This window comes from Megascapheus bottae, chromosome 24, assembly GCF_031878675.1.
Source record: "Megascapheus bottae isolate mThoBot1 chromosome 24, mThoBot2.hap1, whole genome shotgun sequence".
Classification (NCBI taxonomy): domain Eukaryota; kingdom Metazoa; phylum Chordata; class Mammalia; order Rodentia; family Geomyidae; genus Megascapheus; species Megascapheus bottae.
In genome coordinates this window covers 22,456,555-22,482,088 of record NC_143532.1, presented here as the reverse complement: position 1 = coordinate 22,482,088, position 25,534 = coordinate 22,456,555, and the positions used below count along the sequence as shown (strand labels likewise).

Genomic DNA, 25,534 nt, shown 5'->3' with positions numbered 1-25,534 from the left:
TCAGGGATAGCACCCATGCCTTGAGTTCAAGCCCTAGGACTGGCACAAAGAAACAAAAACAAAACAAAGAAAAGCCCTTTGAATCTATTCAGGTGAAAAGTGCTGAATGTATAAGAATTGTTGAACATAACTAGAACAGCCAAGAGAGCACCAGGCTTCTTACCAGAAACCACAGCTGCTCCTATCAGTCAGACTGGTCCAACATCTTTACCCACTGTTAGTGAAAATATCCACTGTTAGTATATAATTAACACTATGTGCTAGATACACTGACTGCAAGCAATCTTCCTGTTACTCTCTTCAGTTAACTGAAAATTAGCTTTCCAAAAATTATTAGAGTCAGTGGCTAGTTCCTGTAATCCTTGGCAGTCAAGAGTTGGACATTAGGATCGTGGTTCAAAACTAGCCTAGGCAAAAAGTTTGAAAGATTTCCTTTTCAACCAATGAAAGCTATATATGTGGAAGGAGCAGGATTGAAGTAGCAATAGAGTGCTTGCTTAGCAAACTGTGAGGCTGTAAGTTCAAACCTTAGGATGGCAAAAAAAGAAAAAAAAGTAGTAGTTATCAAAAAAAAATTAAGTGGTTTGAGATATTAATGGAGACCTCAATTGTGAGAAAGTACATTTTGTGTTTTCTTCCTGTAGTAAAGCCATCAGTAAGGCCTATGAGGAGTATGTTCTATCTGCTGGGAATTTAGATGAACGAATATTTCTTGGAGAGGACGCTGAGGAGGAAATTGGAACTCTGTCTCGGTGTCTGAACATGGGATCAGGAGCAGAGAGTGCTGAGAGAGCACAGGTGAAAAACATCTTGCAGCAGCACTTTGACAAGGTGAGCAGAAACAGCATAGAGAAATGAGCTGGGCTCTGCTCTGCTTACAAAGTCTTGTGTATGCTCTTTATTTACTTGCAGTGTACAAAGAAAATTCCCATTTACTCCTCAGTTGAAAAGTTATTTATTGATTTACTCTTTTGTTAATGTCAACTTTGGAAGGTTTTAGTTAGACTTCAAAAAAGGATTTACTCGTTTTAGTCCGGGACTCGGCTCACCCAGTGTGCTCTGCACATGGAGCTGTATGCACCCCTCGCCCTCGGGCTTCATGTTCAGCAGTTGCTTTGAGGATATTCAGGCCTTTCTGAGGGCTGTGACCAAACTGGGGTTCAAGGTCCTCTATAAGCCATTTCTTTTTTTTTTTTTTCCAGTCCTGGGCTTGAGCTTAGGGCTTGAGCACTGTCCTTGGACTTTCTCAAGCCTAGCACTCTACCACTTGAGCCTCAGCACCACTTCCGGCTTTTTGCTATGTATGTGGGGTACTGAGGAATTGAACCCAAGTCTTCGTGCATGCTAGGCAAGCACTCTACCACTAGGCCAAACTCCCGGCCCCTATAAGCCATTTCTTTATGTTTGCTTTTGAAAAGACTGGGCTCCCTCAGGACCCAAGCTCAGCTTGCAGGCTTGAAACTTCAGCCATGTCTGTACAGGTGCAGGTGACCTCTGGGCACTCATTTAACAGAATGGAGCCAAGGGTCAGACCCTGAAGACTGGATTCTATCAGGATATGAGCCAGAGATCTGATGCTGCCTTTCCTCTGTCCAAAGAACAAACTGTGATAGAACTGCTGGCTCACTTTCTGTCTAATGAAGCCTTCTGGGCTGCAAGAAGCATAGTTACTTTGATATGTTAAAGGAAAAGGTGTTTATTGTGAGAAGATGGGGTATGTGGGAATCATGGATCACCTACATATCATGAAAATTCATTGGTTTAGAATTGGTACATCTTGAGTTTGATTCCTCTTTCTAGCTTCTGATGACAAACAGGCTTTTTGTCCTGGTCTCTCTACCATGCTGTCTACTGACCTATTCTGACCAGCCATTACTTTACCATAGATTCTACTCCTTCATCTTCAGTTTGTCCAGACCTTAAAAACTGCAGACAAGCAGCTCCTGTTTTGACAATTTCCATCTGGCCTGTCACTTAGAGCTGAGACTTTAAATTCCAAATATTCCATTCCTCATTTAGACAGTGGTGAAATTTCTGTTTTGCAGAATTGTTTTGTGAGATAACCCAGGAAATTTATAGGCAAGGTTGAGAACACAAGATGTGCTGAGTATTAACTAGTTGTGGCCATTACATGTTATAAATTTAACTGTTCTTTAAAAGCATCACATGCTGGGTTGGAAATTAAAGGGAAAAGAATGAATTTGTTGCAGCAGGAATGTGGCTTAGTGTGTGTGGCTTAGACTGCTTATCTAGCATGCACAATGCCCTAGGTTCGGTTCCTGGGTACTATATAAATAAATAATTTTTTTAAAAGAAAAGGATTTACTATAAATTGACATGAATGTATCCTGTTGATAATTTTGGGGCCCATAGTATACAGCTTTATGCATCATTAGAAAATATAAATTAGGGAGCCAGGAGTTTGGCCTAGTGGTAGAGTACTTGCCTAAGCATGTACAAAGACCCAAGTTCAATGGTACCATATACATAGAAAAGCCGGAAGTAGTGACGTGGCTCAATTGGCAGAGCACAAGTCTTGAGGAAAAAGCCCAAGGACAGTGTTCAGGCCCCGAGTTCAAGCCCCAGGACTGACAAAAAAAAAAATAAAGATAGAAAATATAAATTAGCTTGAATTTAGACCTTCATTTGAGATACTGGTAAAACTGAGAATCTGCAGACTTCAAGAAAATTCTAAAACTGAGTTTGGGGTTCATCCTAGGTTGATGGTGATTGAGTTTTTCTTCCCTCTTGAGTTGTTTTGAATGTGAGACTGGTTTGCTTATTTAAATAATAGGCCAGAAGTATCTTACATACCACATCATGTCCTGAACAAAACCAATATAGGCAGTGACCAAAACAGCCACAAACATCCTGTTCTAAAGCTTATAATGTGGGAAAATGAAAAATAGGTAACAAAAAAGCTTTAAAAAACTGTGTGTTGGTGTTATATATGAAGTAAAAAACCAAGTATCAGGGACAGAGCAGTGAAAATGGTTGGGAAAGGTGTTTCAGAGGAGGTAGCATTAAGTAGAAGCCTGAGGTATGTGAGAAAGCAAGCCTTGGACATAGCTTGGAAAATACATTTGAAGGCATGAGGTGGGAATATGATTTGACAGTTTGGAATCATGGGAGAAAGTTGCTGTATTGGGAATAAAGTAAGTGAGGGAATAGAAAAGAGAGGAGAATGGGACCAGCAGGTCTTAAAGGCTTTGGAGAACCACTGTGACTATGTGAAAGAGTTTTTCTTTTGTTCTGGTTGAGATGAACACATAGTACTGGGATTTGAACAAGACTAGCACTCTATCATTTGAGCCACAACTCCACTTAAGGCTTTTCATTGGAAATTAGTCCCATATACTTTCCTGCCCAGGGTAGCTTGGAACCACAATTCTCAGATCTTAGCCTCTTGATTAACTATGATTACAGGTGTAAGCCACCAGCACCCAGCTAACATGCAGGCTTTTAAGAGAAAAGTGGTCATGCCTGTCTGGGACCTGATGGACATTTTTTTTTTTTTTTTTTACCAGTTCTGGAGCTTGAACTCAGGGTCTGGGCACTGTCCCTGAGTTGCTTTTGCTCAAGGTTAGCACTTTATCACTTGAGCTACAGTGCTACTTTCAGCTTTTTCTGTTTATGTGGTACTGAGGAATCAAACCGAGGGCTTCATGCATGATAGGCAAGCACTCTACTACGGAGCCACATTCCCAGCCCCTGATGGACATTTTATTTTTAAAGGTTTTCATATAGGGAAGGAGGACTAGAACAAGGGGGTTATTGGAAAGATTTTGGTAGTTCATGGTGGCTTGATTTCAGAGAAAACTTATATTTTGGGTCACATTTTAGAGCCAGCAACCGTAGCATTTACTGATGTTTTAGACTAGAATATACCAGAGGGAGAAGCAGTGATGACTGCTGGGTGAATGATGTAAACCTAAATCATTACAAATACCTGTAAGGTCCTAAGTGATCTCACCTTGTTACCTCTCCATCCATCTGCTATTTTCCTCATTCTTCTTACATGCCATATTAACTTCCCTTTTCATTCTTCAGATTGATGGGCCCAGAAAAGCCTTCAGATTTCATTCTTCAGATTGAAAGGCCAAAGCAAGGCCTTTGGCCTTGCCCTTTCCTCTGCCTAAAGAAAGATACTCCTATGGCTTTCTTGTTCATTTCTGTCTCTGATAACCTTTCTCCTTTCTGTGCTATTAGTGCCTGTATTATGCCTGCCAGTAGGAGAGAGGTACAATCAGAATAAAGCTACAATCTCTGTAGTGGTCTCTATGTAATAGGAATTCCAAAAATACTTAACTGTTCATGCTTACTGAGAAGGAAGAAGTTGGGGAGGAGTGTGGCCTAAAAGTTGGGTTATTAGCATGTCAGATTTATTTTAGGTGATGTAATAGTAGGCAGTTTAGACATTCATCACTTGAGTACATAACAATGGTTTAGGTGTGCATGGGTTCTGAAGTCATCAAAAGTGATGGGTTATGGGGCCTGGAATTTGGCTTAGTGGTAGAGTGCTTGCCTAGCATGCATGAAGACCCGGGTTCAATTCCTTGGTACCACATACTTAGAAAAAGCCAGAAGTGGTGCTGAGGCTCAAGTGGTAGAGTTCTAGACTTGAGAAAAATCCAAGGACAGTCCTCTGGCCCTGAGCTTACACCCAGAACTGGCAAAAAAAAAAAAAAAAGTGATGAGTTGTAAGTCATGGAATGAAGATGTATTACCTACCAGTATGAGTTGATGAAAAAATAAAAGAGGTCTAAGGTCAAAGCTCTGGAGCAGTCCAAATGTTACATCCTACTATTTTAATTTTTTATTGTCGGGGTAATGTATAAGAGTGGTTACAGTTACATTCGCCAGGTAGTAGGTTCATTACTTCTTACACATTGATACCCCTTCTCATGTTTTTGTCCCCATTTCCCTCCCCCACCCCCTTCCAATCATCTTGTTTTCCTCCCTTACCTTTCCTATTTCAAATAAACAAATAAATGTGTATGCAATATACCAGGTAACAAAGTCAGATACAGTAAAAATATGAGATTAACTAAAGGGCCACAAAGAAAAATAACATAGTACATTAAGAGCAATAATCACACAAGATAAAGCTCTTGTTTCCATATCCTAGAGATCCTTTCATTCAGTGTCATCCTATATAACCTTATGTAACTAGGTTTTGAGCTATTGTAATCCTCTGCTAGGGGAGTCCTAGATATGTACTAATTATTACAAATGAGGGAAACCATTGAGCCTATGTTCCCTTGGGTCTGTTTACTTCACTTAATATGATTTTTTCCAAGTCTTTCCATTTCCTTACAAATGGGCAATGTCATTCTTTCTGATGGCAGCATAGAATTGCATGTGTATAAGTACCACATCTTCTTGATCCTATCTATTGAGTGGCATCTGGATTGGTTCCATATCTTTGCTGTGGTAAATAGTGCTGCAGTGAACATCCATTGCAAGTGGCTTTGGTATGTCCTTGCTTCTGGACATTTGGATAAATGCCAAGGAGTGGAATTGCTGCATCATAGGGAAGCTCTATGTTTAGTCTTTTGAGGCATTGCTATTCTGCTTTCCAAAGAGGTTGAATGAGTTTACATTCCCACCAACAGTGTAATAGTGATCCCTCCTGGTCAAATCCCCGCCAGCATCTGTTGTTAGATTTCTTGATCATGGCCATTCTAACTGGAGTGAGAGTTGTTTTGATTTGCATTTCTTTTTTTTTTTTTTTTTTTTTTTTTTTTTGCCAGTCCTGGGCTTGAGCTCAGGGCCTGAGCTCTGTCCTTGGACTCTCTCAAGGCTAGAGCTCTACCACTTGAGCCTCAGCACCACTTCTGGCTTTTTTCTATGTATGTGGTACCAAGGAATCGAACCCGGGTCTTCATGCATGCTAGGCAAGCACTTTAACCACTAGGCCAAACTCCCAGCCCCTGATTTGCATTTCTTTTATGGCCAGAGATGTTGAACATTTCTTCATGTGTCTATAGGCTGTTATTTCCTCTCCAAAGTCGTCTCTCTTTAAGTCTTTAGCCCACCTTTTAATGGGATGGTTGTTTCTTTGAAGATTTGTTTTGGAGAGATTCAATTTTTTTAGCTGGAGATATATTGTAGATATGAGACCCTTGTCTGTTGTATGGTTAGTGAAGATATTCTCCCACTCTGTGGGATTTCTATTTAATTTGCTAGCTATGTCCTTTGCCATATGGAAGCTGTGCAGTTTAATGAAGTCCCATTTGAACAAACTTTGTTTAATTTGTTGTTTTTGGGTCTTTATTAAGAAAGTTTAGACCTGGGCCAAGAAGATCTAGTATATTTCCTATTCCTTCTTGTAAAGTTTTCAGTGTATCTGTTTGTACTTCAAGGTCTTTGATCCATTGGAATTAATTCTGGTGCAGAGTGAGAAGGGTCCAACTTTAGTTTTTTGCAGGCGCTTAACCAATTCTGCCAGCACCACTTGTTGAAGAGGCTATCTTCCTTCCATTCTATTTTTTTGGCCCCCTTATCAAAGATTAGGTGGCCATAGGTCTGTGGGTTGATTTCTGGGTCTTCAGTTCTATTCCATTGGTCCTCAGGCCTATTCTTGTGATAGTACAAGCTGTTTGGTTTACTATAGTTCTGTAATAGAGTCAGTCTAAAGTTTGGTATTGGTACTTCTTAGTGCTGTTCTTTCTGCTAAGAATTGTTTTTGCTATATGGTGTCTTATTCCATATGAATTTTTGGATTGCTTCCTCTATTTCCTTAAAGAATAACATTGAGATATTGATGGATATTGCATTGAATTTGTAGATAGCCCTTGGCAATATTGCCATTTTCACAATGTTAATTCTTCCAATCCAGGAGCATGGGAGGTTTTTCCATTTCCTCAATTCTGCTTTAATTTCTTTTGTCAGGTTTTTAAAGTTTTCATCATAAAGGTCCTTCACATTCTTAGTTAATTCCTAGGTACATTATTTTCTTTGAGGCTATTGCAAAAGGACTTGCTGATTTCTGCCTTGCACTTTTGTTGTTTGCAGTTGATTTTTGAGGGTTAATTTTTCCCCTGCTACTTTGCCAAAGTTTTGAATCAGCTCAAGCAACTAGGGAGTAGAGACTGTAGGGTTCTTTAAATACAGAATCATGTCATTTGCAAAAAGGGAAAGTATCACTTCTTCTTTCCCTATTTGGATCCCCTTTATGCTTGTTTCTTACCTTACTGCTCTGGCTAGGAATTCTAATAGTATATTAAAGAGGAGTGGAGAGAGTAGGCATCCTTGTCTCATTCCTGATTTTAGAGAAAATGGCTTTAGCTTTTTACCATTAAGTATAATGCCAGCTTGTATTTTTTAAATATCAGCTCCATGTTTATATCTAAGTTAAAGAATCCTCTAAGTGAGAATGTACAAGGATCCCTCAAGATAGACTATTTTGTGGTCAGGAGGCTTGAACTCAGGGTTTGGGCATTGTCCCTTAGCACTTTTGCTCAAGGCTAGTTCTTTACCACTTTGAACTGAAGCTCTGCTTTCTGTTTTCCAGTGGTATTGGAGATCAGAGTCTCATAGACCTTCCTACAGGAGCTGGCTTGGAACTGCAATTCTCAGATCTTAGCTTGTTTGAGTAGCTAGGATTATGATTATAGGAATGAACCACCAGCACCTGGCTAAAGCTAATTTTTTTTAAAAATTGATTTTGGGCACAGTATTTCATACCTGTAATCCTAACTACTCAAAAGGTTGAGATCTGAGGATCTCTGTTCAAAACCAGTCTGGGCACTAAAGACCTTGAGACTCATATTTCCAATTAACCACTAGAAAAAAATGGAAGTGGTGCTTTGGCTCCAGGGGTAGTGCAGTAGCCTTGAGCTGAAGACCTCAGGGACAATGCCAGGTCCAGGTATAGGGCGGTAGCCTTGAGCTAAATAGAGCTCAGGACAGTGCCCAGTCCCCAGAGTTCAAGTCCCATGACCCATCAAAAAATTTTTTGATTTCATTGTTACTTTTCTAAACTTACTCCAACAGTTGCCAATAATTTAGGTATGACAATATTTTACCTCTTTTATCCTTCCCACCTAACTACACAGTCTTTTCCTTCAACCCCCATTCTTCTACTGATCAACAGTAAAGCTAAACTTTTATTAGTGATACCAAGAAGCCCCATATTCATTTCAAGGGCTCTGGGCAGGAAGCTGCTTGTGGTTATCACACCCAATTTCCTCCGTGAAACTGCTGTCTGCAAGTGATGTGCTGTGTGCTGCTGATGGCTGCTTTTGTAGGCATGCATGATTTTCTCTGCCAGAGTAAGCGAGCACTGGTTTATATAAAGAAGTGGGCCCAGGAGACTTGAGGTAAGGAGCAGCCATGCACACTATTTTATTGACTTGGAAAAATGATAGGGTGAAAAACAAATTGAAGGCCTTAACTCTACTATTTATTTGACATAAAAAAAATAGAGATTCAATACAGAAAGCATGTCAATGTATTTCTATATGGTTAGTTTCTATGTTTTTCTATATATTATGGGAACTGAATAGTTTTTATGTTGCCAGGTAAAAAACTTTGCGAGGTGTTTTTAAAACTAAAATAAATACACAGACTTGTGAAATGTAACATCTTTAATATTCAAAGATCTGTTAAGCTATCATAACCTTTAAAAATTAGGAAAGATGTTTTATTAGTATATATACTGCTTACATTTTTTTGTCAGGAAGTCATCTTTGTCACTTCATATTTTCAAGAGTGTTTACTGACTAACTTTAGGGGTAAAAATGCTTTGGTAGATTCTATTAACCAATGGCAAAATGATCAGTGAAGACTGTTTTGTATCAGATTGCCTTTTGGGGAATGTTTATTTTCTCTGAGGCCAATTTGATGCTTTCAGATGGACTTTTATTAAACCATGGATTTTATCTTGCCTGAATCTAATTAATAGCTTTCATTTGTCAGTCTTTGAGTGTTTACATAGTGATGGATGCATATGATATTCTTAATTGTTCAGGTTTGCTGCTTATCTTTACCACAGTTTAATTATGAAGGAAGGATAACAGGTATATTTATCTTTTCTTGTGTGGTATTGGGGATCATACTTAAAACCTTGCACATGATAGTCAAGTGCTTTAACTCTGAATTATACGCTTAGCTGGAGATATAACTTGTCTTAAGATTGAACTTTTAGTTGACTCCAGTACATTTTGACATTCCAAACATTTATATGAAGACTGGTGGAACTTATGAAGCAACAGAAATAATTGAATTTCTAAAAGGCATTGATAAAGTTTGATTCTCTTGAATTTTTATTTGTGAAATAAAGTTTAATTGTTCTTCATTTCCCCCCTCTAGTCGAAAGCACTTAAAATCTCCACACCACTTAGTGGTGTGAAGTACAATAAGGAAAACAGCCCTTGTGTGACTCCTGTTACCACAGCTGCACACAGCTTGAGCCGTCTTCATACCATGCTGACAGGCCTTAGGAATGCACCAAGTGAGAAGCTGGAACAGATTCTCAGGTTGGTTTAAGCCTCACCAGCCTTAAAATGTTTTACTGTTCATTTACTATTTCATATGTGTCATCTTGCTGAGATTATGGTACCCAAGTAACCAGTTTGGTTAATGGTTTAAAAAAAAAAAAAGTCCAGTGTTGCTGTGAAACCTTTAAAGAAACATGATTTTTTGTCTGCTTGTTTGCTTTTTTTTTTTTTTTTTTTGCCAGTCCTGGGCTTAAGCTCAAAGCCTAAGGACTGTCCTTGGATTTTTCTCAAGGCTAGAACTCAGCACCACTTCCGGCTTTTTCTAAGTATGTGGTACCAAGGAATCAAACCCTGGTCTTCGTGCATGCTAGGCAAGCACTCTACCACTAGACCAAACTCCGGGTCCTGCTTGTTTGCTTTTTGTTTTATTTATTTATTTTTTGCCAGTCCTGGGCTTAAACTCAGGGCCTGGGTACTGTCCTTGGGTTTTCTCAAGGCTAGAGCTCTACCACAGTACCACTTCTGGCTTTTTCTATGTATATGATACCAAGGAATTGAACCCTGGTCTTTGTGTATGCTAGGCAAGTACTTTTACCAATTAGGCCAAACTCCTGGCCCCATTCAAATTATTTTGTATTTACATGTTCATGAAATTAAAATTAACCATTATATCCCTTGTGATTTGGCAAGACATTTACCTTAGATCTTATTACTTTTCAGGACATGTTCCAGAAATCCAACCCAAGCTATTGCTAACAGATTGAAAGAAATGTATGAAATATATTCTCAGCATTACCAGCTAGATGAAGACTTCAGTAATTGTGCTAAAGGTAAGGTTTAATATTGGGTATATGGCTCTTCCCATTGACAGTTAACTAGATGGATTCCTTTCTCAGAAAGTAAATTAGAACCATGAGGAAGACTTAGGACTTTAGGTTGAGGGCTAGAATGTGACTATCTATTCTGTCATGCTAGTAGTTTCTGATTTCACAAAAAGAGAAAATTCAAGCCGTTTATTATGTTGCTGTTTTGGGGGTGTTTTTTTGTAATTTTATTTATTTATTTATTTTGTGGGTCATTGGGGCTTGAACTCTAGGCCTGAGCTCTGTCCCTGAGCTCTTTAGCTCAAGGCTACTGCCCTACCCCTGGAGCCACAGCCTTACTTCTCAAGTTTTCTAGTAATTAATTAGAGATAAAAATCTCACATTCTTTAGTGCCTGGGCTGGCTTTGAACTACACTCCTCAGATCTCAGCCTCCTGAGTAGCTAGGATTACAGGTATGAACCACCTCGTCCAGCTATTAATTTATAAATTCTTTAAATTCTCATTTGTAAATTGGAAGCTGATAGAAGAATTTTGATTCTACAGTATAATAAGAGCAGGACAGAAGACATAGCTCGGTGGGGAAGTTGTGATACTACATATATAAAATGAAATATCTTGGTAACAGGATCCAATTTTTAAAAAAAAAAATATTTTTTGCCAGTCCTGGCTTGAACTCAGGGCCTGAGCACTATCCTTGGGCTTTCTCAAGGCTAGCTCTACCACTTGAGCCTTAGCATCACTTCCAGCTTTTTCTGAGTATATGGTACCAAGGAATTGAACCCGGGTTCGATTCCTCCGTACTACATACACAGAAAAAAGCCAGAAATGGTGCTGAGGCTCAATTGGTAGAGCTCTAGCCTTGAGAAAGCCCAAAGACAGTGTTCAGGCCCTGAATTCCAGCCCTAGGATTAGCAAAACAAAACAAAACAAAAAAAAGGTATTCAAGGTTACACTTCATGATCAGGTAGCTTTGTTTCTTTGAGCATCTGGTTGAGGCAGTGATGACAGTGGGAGAGAGGAAGGAAGCCAAAGAATAAGACAGCAATCTCCCAGCAGTCTCCCTCCAAAGATGTAAGTGTGTCCCACTTCCTTGTTGTGCTACCAGGGGACCAATACTTTAATACGTCTGTCATTGTAGGCATTCATCACCAAATCTACAACAGCACAGAATTATTTTACTCAAAATATAACAAATGAAAGGAATGAACTGGTCCTAAGGCTCAACTCATATCCTGAGTGCTAACCCTGAGTTTCTTTTGCTCAAGGATAGTACTCTACCACTGGAGCCATAGCTCTACTTCTAGCTTTTCTGGTGATGAATTGGAGCTGAGACTGCCATAGTTTCTTGTTTAGAAGTCAAGTTTCCTGACTTCCAACCATGATACTCAGTTCTCATTCTCCTGAATAGCTGTGGCATGAGCCACTGGCATTTGTTAAAAGGAATGAATCTTTGTCTGTTGTTATTGGTTGTGGGGCTTGGACTCTGGGACTGGGCAACTGTCCCTGAGTTCTTCAACTCAAGGCTACTAGCATTCTACCACTTTGAGCCACATCGCCACTTCTAGTTTTCTTTTGGTTAGTTGGAGATAAAGAGTCTTATGGGCTTTCATGCCTGGGCTGGCTTTGAACCACAGTCCTCAGATCTCAGCTTCCTGAGTTGCTAGATTACAGGTGTGAGTCACCAGCGCCTTACAAGAGGAATGAATCTTAATGGAATGATAAGTTCTTTACATGAAATTCAGATTTAGAAAAATATGTTACTATGAAGATTACTAAGGAATCTTAAGGATAACTGAAACAGCAACTGTAGAAATGTTGTTTTGTAGGTAGAGAGGAAAGGATGGATCTTTGTTTTCTACAATACTTATTTTCTTGGTATTTGACTTTTGTGTTCTTATGTATTTGTACAGAAATTGCCAGCAAACATTTTCGTTTCGCAGAAATGCTTTACTATAAAGTATTAGAATCTGTTATTGAGCAAGAACAGAAAAGATTGGGAGACATGGATTTATCTGTGAGTACTGTAACTAAAGTATTATCAGAGTAAAACAGCTTTTCAGTCCTCCCTGCAACCCCCAAAATAAGCCATTATAAAGAAGTAATAGGCTGGTCGGTGGCTCACACCTGTAATCCTAGCTACCCAGGAGGCTGAGATCTGAGGATCAAGGTTCAAAGTCAGCCTGGCACAAAAAGATCTGAGACTTTTATCTCCAATTAACCTCTAGAAAACGGGAAGTGGGGCTTGGCTCCAGGATAGGGTGGTAGCCTTGAGCCAAAGAGCTCAGGGACAGCGGACAGTGCCCATGCTGAGTTCTAGCCCCATGACCCACTTTAGGGAGTAAGATTAGTACCTAAGGAAATTTGTTCACCAAGCTCACCTCACTACAGTAAGAAACATATTTTGTGTTAGAAAGCATGAAACCCTGAATTCAAACCTCCATGCTGCAAAAATAATTACTAAATTTTCAAAAATTATAAAACATTCTAATTCTTTTTGGATATTTTCATTTCCCCCCATTCATAATTGCACTCAAGGCCTCACACTTTATAAGTAAGCACTTTATAGGTAAATCTATATCTCATCTGTTTATAAAAATTGGGACAAAGTCTGTGTATAGCTCAATCTAGTCCTGAACTTGAGATCCTCCTGCCTCAGCGTCTTGAATGTACCACTACACCTGGCTTACATTTCTAGTATGTGTGCATACACACATGTATTTGGCTGTATAAATTTAAAGGACTGTTATATGACTTAATTTTTTGTGTGTGAAATACATACTCAAGGTATACAAACTGTAAGCATGGTTTAGACTCTTAATACTGTGAAGACCTCTAAATTCATACCTAAAGATCATTTTTTTACCATGCTAAAAATACACTTAATAAAATAAGTACTATTTTAATCTTTAAGTTTTTGTTTCTTTTTTGTATTTTTTTTATATGTTGGGCCTGGGGCTTGAACTCAGGGCCCTTGTACTAGACCTGAGCATTTTTGCTCAAAGCTAGCACTTTGCCATTTGAGTGACAGCTCTACTGAGTTTTTTGGTAGCTAACTGTAGGCAAGAGTCTTATGACTTTCCTGTCTAGGATGGCTGCAAATTGAGATCCTCAGATCTCCACTTACTGAGTAGGTAGGATTATAGGTAAGAGCAGTACCTGGCAGTCATCTTTAAGTTTGTAACTCACTGACATTAAGTTTATTAACAATGTTGTATATCCATTACCACTGCTCATCTGTAGAATTTTTCATCTTTAGTCAAACAGTGTAGACCCACTGAATACAAATTCCTTTTCATTCTTCCTGACAGCTCTTGGTAGTCTCTGTCTCCTCTGCCTTCTACAGTAAACTTGACTTTTTTTTTTGTCAGTCATGGGGCTTAAACTCAGGGTCTGGGTGCTGTTCCGTGCTGTTCCTTAGCTCTTTTTGTTCTACCACTGAGCCACAGCTCCACTTCAGGTTTTCTGATGATTAATTTGAGATACTAGACTCATGAACTTTAGTACCTTAGTTGGCTTTGAATCGAGATCTCAGATCTTAGCCTCCTGAGTAGATATCATTACAGGTGTCAGCCACCAGTGCTGACTTTTTTTTTTTTGGTCAGTGGTAGAGCTTTGAAGTCTAGGCATGGGTGCTGTCCTTGAGCTCTTCAGCTCAAGGCTACTGCCCTACCCCTGGAGCCACAGCCCCACCTCCCATTTTCTAGTGGTGAATTGGAGGTAAGAGTCTCACGGTCTTTAGTGCCTGAGTTGGCTTTTGAACCAAGATCCTCAGAGCTCAGCCTCTTGAGTAGCTAGAATTACAGGGGTGAGCCACCAAGCCCGGCACATGTTGACTTTTGATTGGTGATTATCTAAAAGTTACCTACTATTTTGCATCCTAGCCATCTTCTATGACAGTGGCCTATTGTTTCTATATTACTATGTTATAACACCTTTCTACAAATCTGTGTGTATGTGTGTGTTTTGATTGGGGATATAATCATTTTTATTTATTTTGGAACATAAAGTTTTTTTTTTTTTTTTTGGCCAGTCCTATGGCTTAAACTCAGGGCCTGAGGGCCAGGAGTTTGGTCTAGTGGTAGTGTGCTTGCCTAGCATGCACAAAGACCCAGGTTTAATTCCTTGGTACCCCATAGAAAAATGCCGGCTTTTTCTATGGATTTATTTATTTATGCATGCATGCCAGTCCTGGGCTTGAGCTCAGGGCCTGAGCACTGTCCTTGGACTTTCTCAAGGCTAGAGTTCTACCGCTTGAGCCTCAGCACCATTTCTGGCTTTTTTCTATGTATGTGGTACGGAAGAATTGAACCTGGGTCTTCGTGCATGCTAGGCAAGCACTTTAACCACTAGGCCAAACTCCCGGCCTTGGATTTATTTTTAAAAGTTAAGGGTTTTGTAGAAAAGTAAGCCCATCCTCTTAGGAAACAAAACTTTTTTTGGTGTTTGATTGAAGGGCCCTTTTCAGAGTAGGCTAATACTTGTAAATGCTGTTACTTTGTTTTATAGGGTATTCTGGAACAGGATGCATTCCATAGGTCACTGTTGGCATGCTGCCTTGAAGTCATCACTTTTTCTTATAAGCCTCCTGGGAATTTCCCACTCATTGCTGAAATATTTGATGTTCCACTTTATCATTTTTATAAGGTACTTTTCAAAAATATACTGCTTGTAGGTGAGACCTACTTCTTGTTGCCATGTGGTTTTTATTAGCATGTTAAGTATTTTATACTATTTTAAATTATATATTCAATAATATAGCAGAAAAAATAGATATACATAACTTTAACATACATTAGTATGAAGATCTCTCTTGGATAAAAATCTTTATTTGATTACTACCTCATAAAGTATTTTAGAATATTTCTGTCTTAGGAGCCAAGAAGGCTTTAAAAGAGTAGCCCAGAAGCCAGTAGCTCAACTTGTACAAAAGCCTTTTTTTTGGCTAGTCCTGGGGCTTAAACTCAGGGCCTGGGCACTGACCTTGAGCTTTCTCAAGGCTAGTGCTCTACCACTTGAGCCACAGCATCACTTCTGGCTTTTTCTATGTGTGTGGAAATGAGGAATTGAGCCAGGGTCTTTGTACATGCTAGGTGAACACTACCACTAGGCCACCACTCCATACCCCCCTCTCCTTTTTTTTTTTTTAAGTGAACATTAATAACAGTTAAATGGTCTTCCAGAAACAACAGCAGCAGCAGCAACAATTCTCTGTCATTCTTCAGTCTTTTGGACAGAGTCTGTATGATCCGGACTAGTCTCAAACTTGTGATCCTATGTGCCTCAGACTCACAGGTGTCTATTACAAAAAGTCACTTGTACCATTGGTTTTCTTTTGTTTCTGTTACTATGTACATGTAATCAAAATTTCTATCTATAGTGTCAAAGACTGTAGGTTTTTTTTGTTGTTTTGTTGTTTTTGACTGTGTTGTGTTGAGGATGAAACCCAAGTCCTGTTATTCACAAATACAGTAAAAGAGCAGCTGTTTCAAAGTAAACTTTCAAAATAAGCTTGTAATTTTGATAAATTTGTCTAAATATTTTGAAAAGACTTTAGTATGCCTATTTTGTTTTGTGTGAAAAATCTTTTTATTGTGAACCAAGATATTTTCTTTATTTCAGGTAATAGAAGTATTCATAAGAGCAGAAGATGGTCTTTGTAGAGAAGTGGTAAAACACCTTAATCAGATTGAAGAACAGATATTAGATCATTTGGCATGGAAACCAGAGTCTCCACTCTGGCAGAGAATTAGAGACAATGAAAACAGAGTTCCCACATGTGAAGAGGTTTGTGCAAATATCGTCATATCTTTCTATAAGATAAGTAAATCGCTATCATGTTTTCATAGTCTCCTTCAACCAAACAGTAATTAAACTTAGTATCTTTCTAGGACTGAAAAATTTGGTGATTATCTTAAATCACCTGAGCACTGTCCTTGGACTTTCTCAAGGCTAGAGCTCTACCACTTGAGCCTCAGCACCATTTCAGGCTTTTTTCTATGTATGTGGTACCGAGGAATCAAACCCGGGTCTTCATGCATGCTAGGCAAGCACTTTAACCACTAGGCCAAACTCCCGGCCCCTAGTCATAGATTTTTATGTCTGTGTAGTTGTGTTTATATTTCCAGTACCATGTCCATAGCATTGGATTCGCAAATATTGAGTCCTCCTCTTGTACTGTTTGGATCTAATAGCCACATAGTAAGGATACCATGCGCCTTTTGTTCCTTTGGTCTTGACTTGTCTTACTCAACATGATTTGCTCTAGATTCATCCACTTCCCTGCAAATGCCATTATTTTATCTTGTCTGTTGGCTATGAAGAATTCCATTGTATATATATATACCACATTTTGTGTATCCATTCATCTTTTTTTTTTTTTTTTGACTTTCTCAAGGCTAGAGCTCTACCACTTGAGCCACAGCACCATTCTGGCTTTTTTTCTATGTATGTGGTACCAAGGAATCGAATCCAGGTCTTCATGCATGCTAGGCAAACACTCTACCACTAGGCTAAACTCCCGGCCCTCTGTATCCATTCATCTGTAGTAGGGCTTCTGGATTGTTTCCATTGCCTGGCTATTGTGAATAGTACAGAGATGAACATAGCTGAGCAGGTGTCCTTATCATATCTTGGGTTAGGATGATCAGGATAGATGCCCAGGAGTGGTATGGCGGGATCATAGGGAAGGTCAATTTTCAGTTCTTTAAGAAACCTCCACACTGCTTTCCAGAATGGCTGAACTAGTTTACAATCCCACCAGCAGTGCAGTAGGGTTCCTTTTTCACCACAACCCACCCCGCCAGCCTCTGTCATTGTCTGAGTTCAAAATCTTGGCCATTCTTGTTGGGTAAGGTGGTACCTTAGGGTTGATTTTATTTGCATTTCCTTTATGACCATGGATGATGAGCATTTTCTCATATGCTTTTTTGCCATTTTAATCTCTTCTTTTGATAAGTCTCTCTTTAGTTCCCTTGCTCATTAGTTTGTTGGATTTGGGGGGGATTAGTTTCTGGAGTTCCCTGTAGATACTGGATATTAAGCATTTGTCTGATATATTATTAGTAAATACCTTTTCCTAGTTGGTTGGCTATCTCTCTATTTTAGTGGCAGAAACTTTTTATTTTTAGGTAGTCCCATTTATTGAGTCTCTCTCCAATCTGTTGTGACTCTGGGATTCTGTTCACGAATTTTTTGCCTATGCCTATGAGTTCCTGTGTCTCTCCAACTCTATCGTGTAGCAGTTTCAAGGTTTCTGGTCTGACATTGAGGTCTTTGATCCATTTTGAGTTAATGCATGTTCATGGTGAAAGGCTATGGTCAATTTTTAGTTTTCTGCATGTGGCTGCCCAATTTTGCCAGCACCAATAATTGAATAGGCTGTGTTTGTTCCACTGTATATCTTTGGCTGGTTGTCAAATACAAGTTGACTATAGGTATGTGGTTCTATTTCTGGATCTTCTATTCTGTTCCATTGACCTTCTGGTCTACTTTTGTGCCAATACTATGCTGTTTTGTTATTATGGCTCTAAGACAGCTGTTTTAATTATGGTGGAATAACTGATGGACCAAAATAGCTTTTACTTTAGAGTACTACTTATTATAGTGAACGGTTTTGACCATTGCTACTTTATGCAAATAATCCTTTTTAGGTCATGCCACCTCAGAACCTGGAAAGAACAGATGAAATATGTGCTGTTACCTCCCCTTTGACTCCCAGAAGGGTGAGTGAAGTTCGTGCTGATACTGGAGGACTTGGAAGAAGTAAGTTTAAAATATGAGGAGGAGTATTTTGGAGCCTTATATCTAGAAACTTAAATTTCTCCTAAATCTGTAAATGAAATTAATATTATATATAGAAAATACTCTATGAATCACTTATTCATGGACCACACAAAATTAATACTTTTAAAATTTTTGCTGGTCCTGGGCCTTCAACTCAGGGCCTGGGTGCCATCCCTGAACCTCTTTGTGCTCAAGGTTGGCACTCTACCACTTGAGCCACAGTGGTACTTCCAGCTTTTTCTGAGTAGTTCATTGGAGATAAAAGTTTCATGGAACTTTCCTGCCCTGTCTGGCTTCAAACCTCGATCCTCTTGTCTCAGCCTCCTGAGTGGCTAGAATGGGAGGAGTGAGCCATCAGCATCCACCTGGGGCTTGAACTCAGGGCCTGAGCATTGTCCTTGAGCTCTTTCAAAACTAGCGCTCTACCACTTGAGGTACAGCACTACTTTTGGCTTTTTATGTGTATGTAGTATCAAGGAACTAAATCCAGGACTTTGTTCATGCTAGGCAAGTACTGTACTACTAGGCCACAGTTCAGTCCCAGCCCCTTTTAGTATATTTTAAAAGGATAGAATACTATATATTTGACACAGTTTTTATCCAGCTGTATTTTCCTTTCCTATAATCTGAAGTAATAGAGATACCATCTTGAAAACTGAACTACTGGATTCTATCAGGTACAGATAAATGAGTTAGATAAGAGAACTCCAAGACCTTAAAGATATTCACCTTTGTCTCTTGAGCTATGATATATTAACAGGGCTAGCCCAAGTAATACAGAAAAGACAGGTATGGTATACATCTGATTTATTTCTTAGGCAATTCTATCACCTGTTTGGCAAAAGGATTAACTTGCCAAGAGGAAGGGGTGCTGTGGCTCAAGTGGTACAGGTAGGCATGGTGGTTCATGTAGGTGGCATAGGTAGGATCATCTTAGTTTGAGGTTACAACTATATGGGAGAACTTAACCCCCCCTGCCAAAAAAAAAAAGGTCCTTGGTTCTGGTTCAAGTGGTACAGTCTGCCTAATACGCACAGTTTCAAATTCTAATACTGTTCAAACCAGCAAACATGGGGAAAAGCTGTGCAATGTGTTCCTCTTATCAGCTAGTGTCTTTATAGTGAAATCACTGTACATATGCTTGAATTTGAACAAAAAATTATAGACAAGATAATTCCTTAAATTGACCTGTATATAACTGCAGTACTGGAAGAAGACAAAGCATACTTTGATTTAGAAGGTAGACCCAAGAAGAGAGGTCTGTGAGACAAATATGTTCTTTACCATCCATTGATTATAGATATACTATGGCTTGGATTACTTTTGTTTGCTGTAAAATTTATGAAGTATTTGAAACAATGCACTGTAGTTTTTGGAAGTCAGATTTGTCTGCTTGTGTTAAATGAATTGATTTCTTTTGATCCCAGGTATAACCTCTCCAACCACATTATATGACAGATACAGCTCACCAACAGTCAGTACTACCAGAAGGAGGCTATTTGACAGCGATAGCCCTTCTGATGGAGGTACACCTGGGCGTGTCTCCCAACAGCCCCTAGTTAATGCTGTCCCTGTGCAGAATGTACCTGGAGAAGCTGTTTCAGTTACACCGGTTCCTGGACAGACCCTGGTCACCATGGCAACAGCCACGGTTACAGCCAACAATGGACAGACAGTGACCATTCCAGTACAAGGTAAGGAGAACAGAGTTGTTCTTTCTCTGTTCCTTTCCCTCACACTCCCTCTCACCTCCTCCATCCTGCAGCTTAAATTCAGGGCCTGGGCTCTGTCCCTGAGCCTATCTGTGCAAGGCAAGCCCTCTACCACTTGAACCTCAGCACTATGTCCTGCTTTTTCTGAGATAAGAGTCTTCCAGAGTTTTCCTGCCTAGGTTGGAAATGAGTTCTGGACTTCTATGGAAAGTTATCTGAGACTTGATAGGAGGCAAAATATGAGATAGCGTGGAGAGGGATAAGGAAAAGAGTAGTGAAGCCTCTGTCAGGAAAGCCTCATATTACCAACGTTTTCTTTTTTTTTTTTTTCATCCTCTATAACAAACTGTAGGTATTGCCAATGAAAATGGAGGGATAACATTCTTTCCAGTTCAAGTCAATGTTGGGGGGCAGGCACAAGCTGTTACTGGATCTATCCAGCCCCTCAGTGCTCAAGCCCTGACTGGAAGTCTGAGCTCTCAACAGGTGACGGGAACAACTTTGCAAATCCCTGGTCAAGTGTCCATTCAACAGCTTTCCCCAGGTGGACAACAGCTGAAACAAGGCCAGCCATTGCCCAGCAGTAGTGTTAGACCCAGGAAGACCAGCTCTTTATCACTCTTCTTTAGAAAGGTAAGTTACATATTCTAAGCAAAACATGTATCTTCAAAATGTATGTTAAACGAAGTCTAAAGTAGTCTTGTTTATCTGTTAGGTTTACCACTTAGCTGGTGTCCGTCTTCGGGATCTTTGTGCTAAACTAGATATTTCAGATGAACTGAGGAAAAAAATCTGGACCTGCTTTGAATTCTCTATAATTCAGTGTCCTGAACTTATGATGGATAGGCATCTGGACCAGTTGTTAATGTGTGCCATTTATGTGATGGCAAAGGTGAGTACCAATGGAGATGCTCCATAACTCCGAACATTTTTTTTTTTCCCAGTCCTGGGACTTTAACTCAGGGCCTGGGCTCAAGAATAATGCTCTGCCACTTGATCCACAGCACCACTTCTGGCTTTTTCTGTGTATGTGGTACTGAGGAATGGAACCCACAGCTTCATGTATGTGAGGCGAGTACTACCATTAAGCTATACTTCCAGCCCTACTCAGAACATTTTTAAACAGCCTTACTAGGATATAATCCATCCAGTTAAAATGAGTCAGTATGTTCAGATACAGGCAGACTTCAGTTTTAGAATATTCTAGTGTACAGATCTATGGCAGTATTTTTGTCCATTATTCAATGGACGTTAGGATTATTTCTACTCTTTGAATGCCATGAATAACACTTATTAGCATTTATAAATGTTTTTTCTGTGACATTGGCTGTCATTTTTCTAGGCTGTCTTCCTAGGAATGCATTAATCATATAGCTATGTTTTTATCCTTTGATTAACTGCCACATTGCTTGCCAGCATTTGGTACTAAAATAGATAACCCCTACCCCTGGGCTTGAGTGGTGTCCCTGAGCTCTTCAGCTCAAGGCTACTACCCTACCCTTGAGCCAAGCCCCACTTCTCATTTTCTAGACGTTAATCGGAGATAAGAGTCTTAGGTCCTTTTATGCTCAGGCTGGCTTTGAACCTCGATCCTCAGATCTCAGCCTCCTGGTAGCTAGGATTACAGGTGTGAGCCACCACGCCCGGCTTCTCTTTCTTTTCAATTTTTTGTTTTGTCCTAGGGTTTTTGTATATTTGAAATTACTGTCTAAGGGAACCTGGTTTTAGCTTCAAGACCTTTTTTGAATATTTTACTTATTTTTTGTTAGTTGTGGGGCTTGAACTCTGGGCCTGGGTGCTATCCCTGAGCTCTTCAGCTTAATATTATTGCTCTACCACTTGAGCCATAGCTCTACTTCTGGTTTTCTGGTGGTTAATGGAAGAGTCTCATAGACTTTTGTGCCTGGCCTGGCTTTGAACCGCAATCCTCCAATCTCAGCCTCCTGGGTAGCTCGGATTACAGGCATGTGCCCTGATTCTGAATATTTTAAACAAGGAAAACGTGTTTTCTTTTTTTTATTTATTTTCCAGTACTGGAGTTGAACTTGGGGTCTGGGCACTGTCCTGAAGCTTTAAGGCTAGCGCTCTACCATCTGAGCCACAGCACCACTTGTAGCTTTTTCTCTGTACTGAGGAATTGAGCCCAGGGCTGTGTGCATGCTAGGCAAGCATTTTACCACAAGGCCACACTCCTGGCCCACTGTGTTTTTATTTTTGAAAGAAGAGAGAATCTTCTGCAGAGAAGATTCTGGCTTTTTAAAATTTTGATTACTTTGAATTTGTTATCCCACTTCCTACTGAACAGTTTCTGATGACAAGTTAGCTGTTTACAGGGGCTTTTTTAGAGATGAAATACTGTTTTCAAGATTTTCTCCAACTTGGGGTTTAGTTTCTGGGTATGTACATCAGTGTTTTGAAATAAACTTTCAATATTTGTTTTTGATATGGTCTCACTATGCCCCTTAGGGTGACCTCATCTTGATCTTTCTGTCCCTGCCTCCTAAGTGTTGGTTTACAAGGCATAATGTAGTCTCTTCTGTTAGTTATACTTCACATGTTGGTGTGTTTTAGTGGTATCTAACATTTTTTTAGTTTTTATTTTCTATCACTTGCACCACAGCAAACACTTCTGGCTTTTTTTTGTGTATATAGTACCAAGGAATTGAACCCAGGGCTTCATGCATGCTAGGCAAGCACTCTACCACTAGGCCACACTCCCCACGTCACTCACTGATTTCTGAGACAGTGTCTAACTAAATTTAGTCTTGAATGTAATTTGGAATAGATCTACTATCTTTTGTAGCTGGGATTATACACACTAGCTACCATGCCAAGCCACCTTTTCTACTTACTCTACTTAGCTAGTTCATATCTGTTTCTCCTACAGCAAACTTTTTCATTTCATTTATACCTTTGTACTCCAAATCTTAGTGCTCTTTAGATTTTCATGGGTGTTTGATCAGTTGGTTATATCCTTAGGACAATTTCCAGAAACTTAAAAAAAAATCACTTTCAGTGAACATTAGGTTCACTGAGCACTTCACACTGTTCATGCCAGAAGTTCTGAATACTTTTACTCTTTGCCAGGTCACCAAAGAAGACAAGTCTTTCCAGAATATCATGCGTTGTTACAGGACTCAGCCACAGGCATGTAGCCAGGTAACTACGTTTTCTCTTGAAGTCGAAAGCTTAAGTATTTGATGATAAATTTAAAAAATTACGCTGGGTGCAGTGGCTCATGCCTGTTATCTTAGCTACTCAGGTGGCTAAGATCTGAGGATTGTGGTTCAAAGCCAGCCCTGGCACTAAAGAATAAAGAACATGACACTTTTATCTCCAATTAATCACTAGAAAATGGGAAGTGGCTGTGGCTTAAGCTAATGAGGTCAGAGACAGTGCCCAGGCCCAGGAGTAGGATGGTAGCCTTGAGCTGAAGAGCTCAGGGATAGCACCCATGCCCAGAATTCAAGCCCCACGACCCAGCAAAAGAAAAAAAAAATTTCTTTTTAATTACCTGCAGTTAGTTTGTGTGTGTTGTTTTTCTTTTGGTTCGGATAAACAATTAAGGGTACTTTAATTTAGAGAATCCTGTGATAGATGAACGCTAAGGAGTTAGTTGGTTTCTATGTCACCTTTCAGTCTAGTTGAATAAAAACAGTACTGTAACCAAGACAGGTGGGGGGAGTCGGAGGGAGGGTAATGGGTACCAAGACATATGAAAGGGTATCAATGTATGTGAATTAATGCACCTTCTATTTGGCAAATATCATGTAACCCTTTTATTAATTACAAAAAAAAGAATCAAAAAAAATTCCAGTTCAAAAAAATTAGTATTGTACATTTAACCACATTGTTATATGAAATTTACATGAATTCAAATAAACATTCAATTAATCTTTAATACCATTTATCTTGATATTTTTCATTTGTTTCTCAAAGGCAAGTATCTGACTTAGAAGGACTTAATTTTATTAGTTGAAGACTATTACTGCAATGTAGTATTTTAGGGAGCACTTGGAATTTGAAGTAAAATTAGTTCTGACTTAAGACATAGTAGTAGTGTGGTAGCTGTGTAATTGGTTACAGTTCTTTGGGTTTTTTTGGGTTTTTTTTTTGCCAGTCCTGGGCTTGAGCTCAGGGCCTGAGCAATGTCCTTGGACTTTCTCAAGGCTAGAACTCTACCACTTGAGCCTCAGCACCACTTCCGGCTTTTTTCTATGTATGTGGTACCAAGGAATTGAACCCGGGTCTTCATGCATGCTAGGCAAGCACTTTAACCACTAGGCCAAACTCTCGGCCCTCTTTGGGGGTTTTTTGAGGCTGGGTTTTTAAATCTCCAGCCTTAGCTCTCCCAAGTACTAGGACTATAGGTGTTTGCTACCACATCTTACTTGGGTGCAGTTTTTAACATCCCTGAGGACAATACAACTTAGTATTATTGGGGATATAGCATGTTAAAGCCTCATCATCTATATGTCCCTTTCTGCTATCTCATTAAAGGTCTACAGAAGTGTTTTGATAAAAGGAAAGCAAAAAAGAAGAAATTCTGGCAACAGTGACAGTAGAAGCCATCAGAATTCTCCAATGGAACCAAACAAAGATAGAGGTAAGTGATCTCTTTATGAACTAATGCTAAATAAGATTAGAACTATTTTTTTAGGCCTAGAAGACTAAGGATTACAAAGAACTACTAGAGAAAGGTTTTGTTTTGTTTGAAAAGGACTGGCTGAAATAATTTTACATTTAGTGGCAAAATTGTGTCTCAGTTTTGAAACACACGGACACGGTGCATAAGATTTCAGACAGGAATTTCTGGACTAGGTTCCTGACAAGACAGCTTGTTGGTTAGAGCCAGGCTACAGAAATGCCTTCTCTAGTTGTAGACTTGAACCTTGCAGTGCAGAACTCTGTCCTAGAAAACTTAAAATAACTTGCTAATGCAGATTTCTCAATAAACTCTTGTGATATTTGATTTGGGAATATGGTTATTAACCTGAGTTTTGTACCTGGGTATGAAGAACAAGTGTCCAGTCAGACAGGGCGGTGAATATCTATAATCTCTGTACTCTAGATTACAGTGAGGTAAGCCTGATGACACAGCAAAACTTGTATCACCAAAACTAACATTCCCACTTACTACCATTAGTAAGTAGTACAGTAGATGTTCTTACTCTCTGAAGTTTTTCTGGAAACAGTCTGCACTAATAGTCTCTTTGTGGTTAACACCCTTTGTTTTACTGTCTGCAGCCAGTAGAGACTCCAGTCCAGTTATGAGGTCAAGCAGTACTTTGCCAGTTCCACAACCCAGCAGTGCCCCTCCTACACCTACTCGCCTTACAGGAGCCAACAGTGACTTGGAAGAAGAGGAGAGAGGAGACCTCATTCAGTTCTATAATAACATCTACATAAAACAAATGAAAGCATTTGCCATGAAGTACTCACAGGCAAACACAGTAAGTTATTTCAGGTTTCTTCCAGTTCTAGAGATGAGTCCCTCAATTTCATTGAGTAAAGCTAAAGATATTTCTAGCAAGTGATTTGCCTAACCAACATAATTTCTAGTGAGCATTAAGGATAAGAATGTATGTGTGGAAATTTAACAATGAACACCTTGCCCCCCATAACTAATGTAAACAAATAAGGAACAAGAAAGCTGAACATTTGTGGCTCATGCTTTTGTCCTAGCTACTTAGGAGGCTGAAATCTGAGGATCATGGTTCAAAGCCAGCCTGGGCAGAATAGTCTAATTGGAGATAATTATCTGCAATTAAC

The 25,534-nt window shown here is 39.4% G+C and overlaps 1 protein-coding gene across 4 annotated transcripts in view; it reads left to right on the top strand.

Moving 5' to 3' along the window:
* Rbl2 (RB transcriptional corepressor like 2) overlaps window positions 1-25,534 on the top strand; it is a 71,734-nt gene that overhangs the window by 25,323 nt on the left and 20,877 nt on the right. For all 4 annotated transcript variants that reach the window (XM_090357636.1, XM_090357637.1, XM_090357635.1 and 1 more), the window contains exons 8-20: window positions 645-831; window positions 9,316-9,482; window positions 10,164-10,273; window positions 12,179-12,282; window positions 14,775-14,912; window positions 15,888-16,052; window positions 17,918-18,029; window positions 19,478-19,744; window positions 20,115-20,395; window positions 20,478-20,654; window positions 22,850-22,921; window positions 24,263-24,368; window positions 25,010-25,215. In XM_090357636.1, the coding sequence (XP_090213762.1) occupies window positions 645-831; window positions 9,316-9,482; window positions 10,164-10,273; window positions 12,179-12,282; window positions 14,775-14,912; window positions 15,888-16,052; window positions 17,918-18,029; window positions 19,478-19,744; window positions 20,115-20,395; window positions 20,478-20,654; window positions 22,850-22,921; window positions 24,263-24,368; window positions 25,010-25,215 (2,092 nt within the window). The remainder of the gene's footprint in view (window positions 1-644; window positions 832-9,315; window positions 9,483-10,163; window positions 10,274-12,178; window positions 12,283-14,774; window positions 14,913-15,887; window positions 16,053-17,917; window positions 18,030-19,477; window positions 19,745-20,114; window positions 20,396-20,477; window positions 20,655-22,849; window positions 22,922-24,262; window positions 24,369-25,009; window positions 25,216-25,534) is intronic.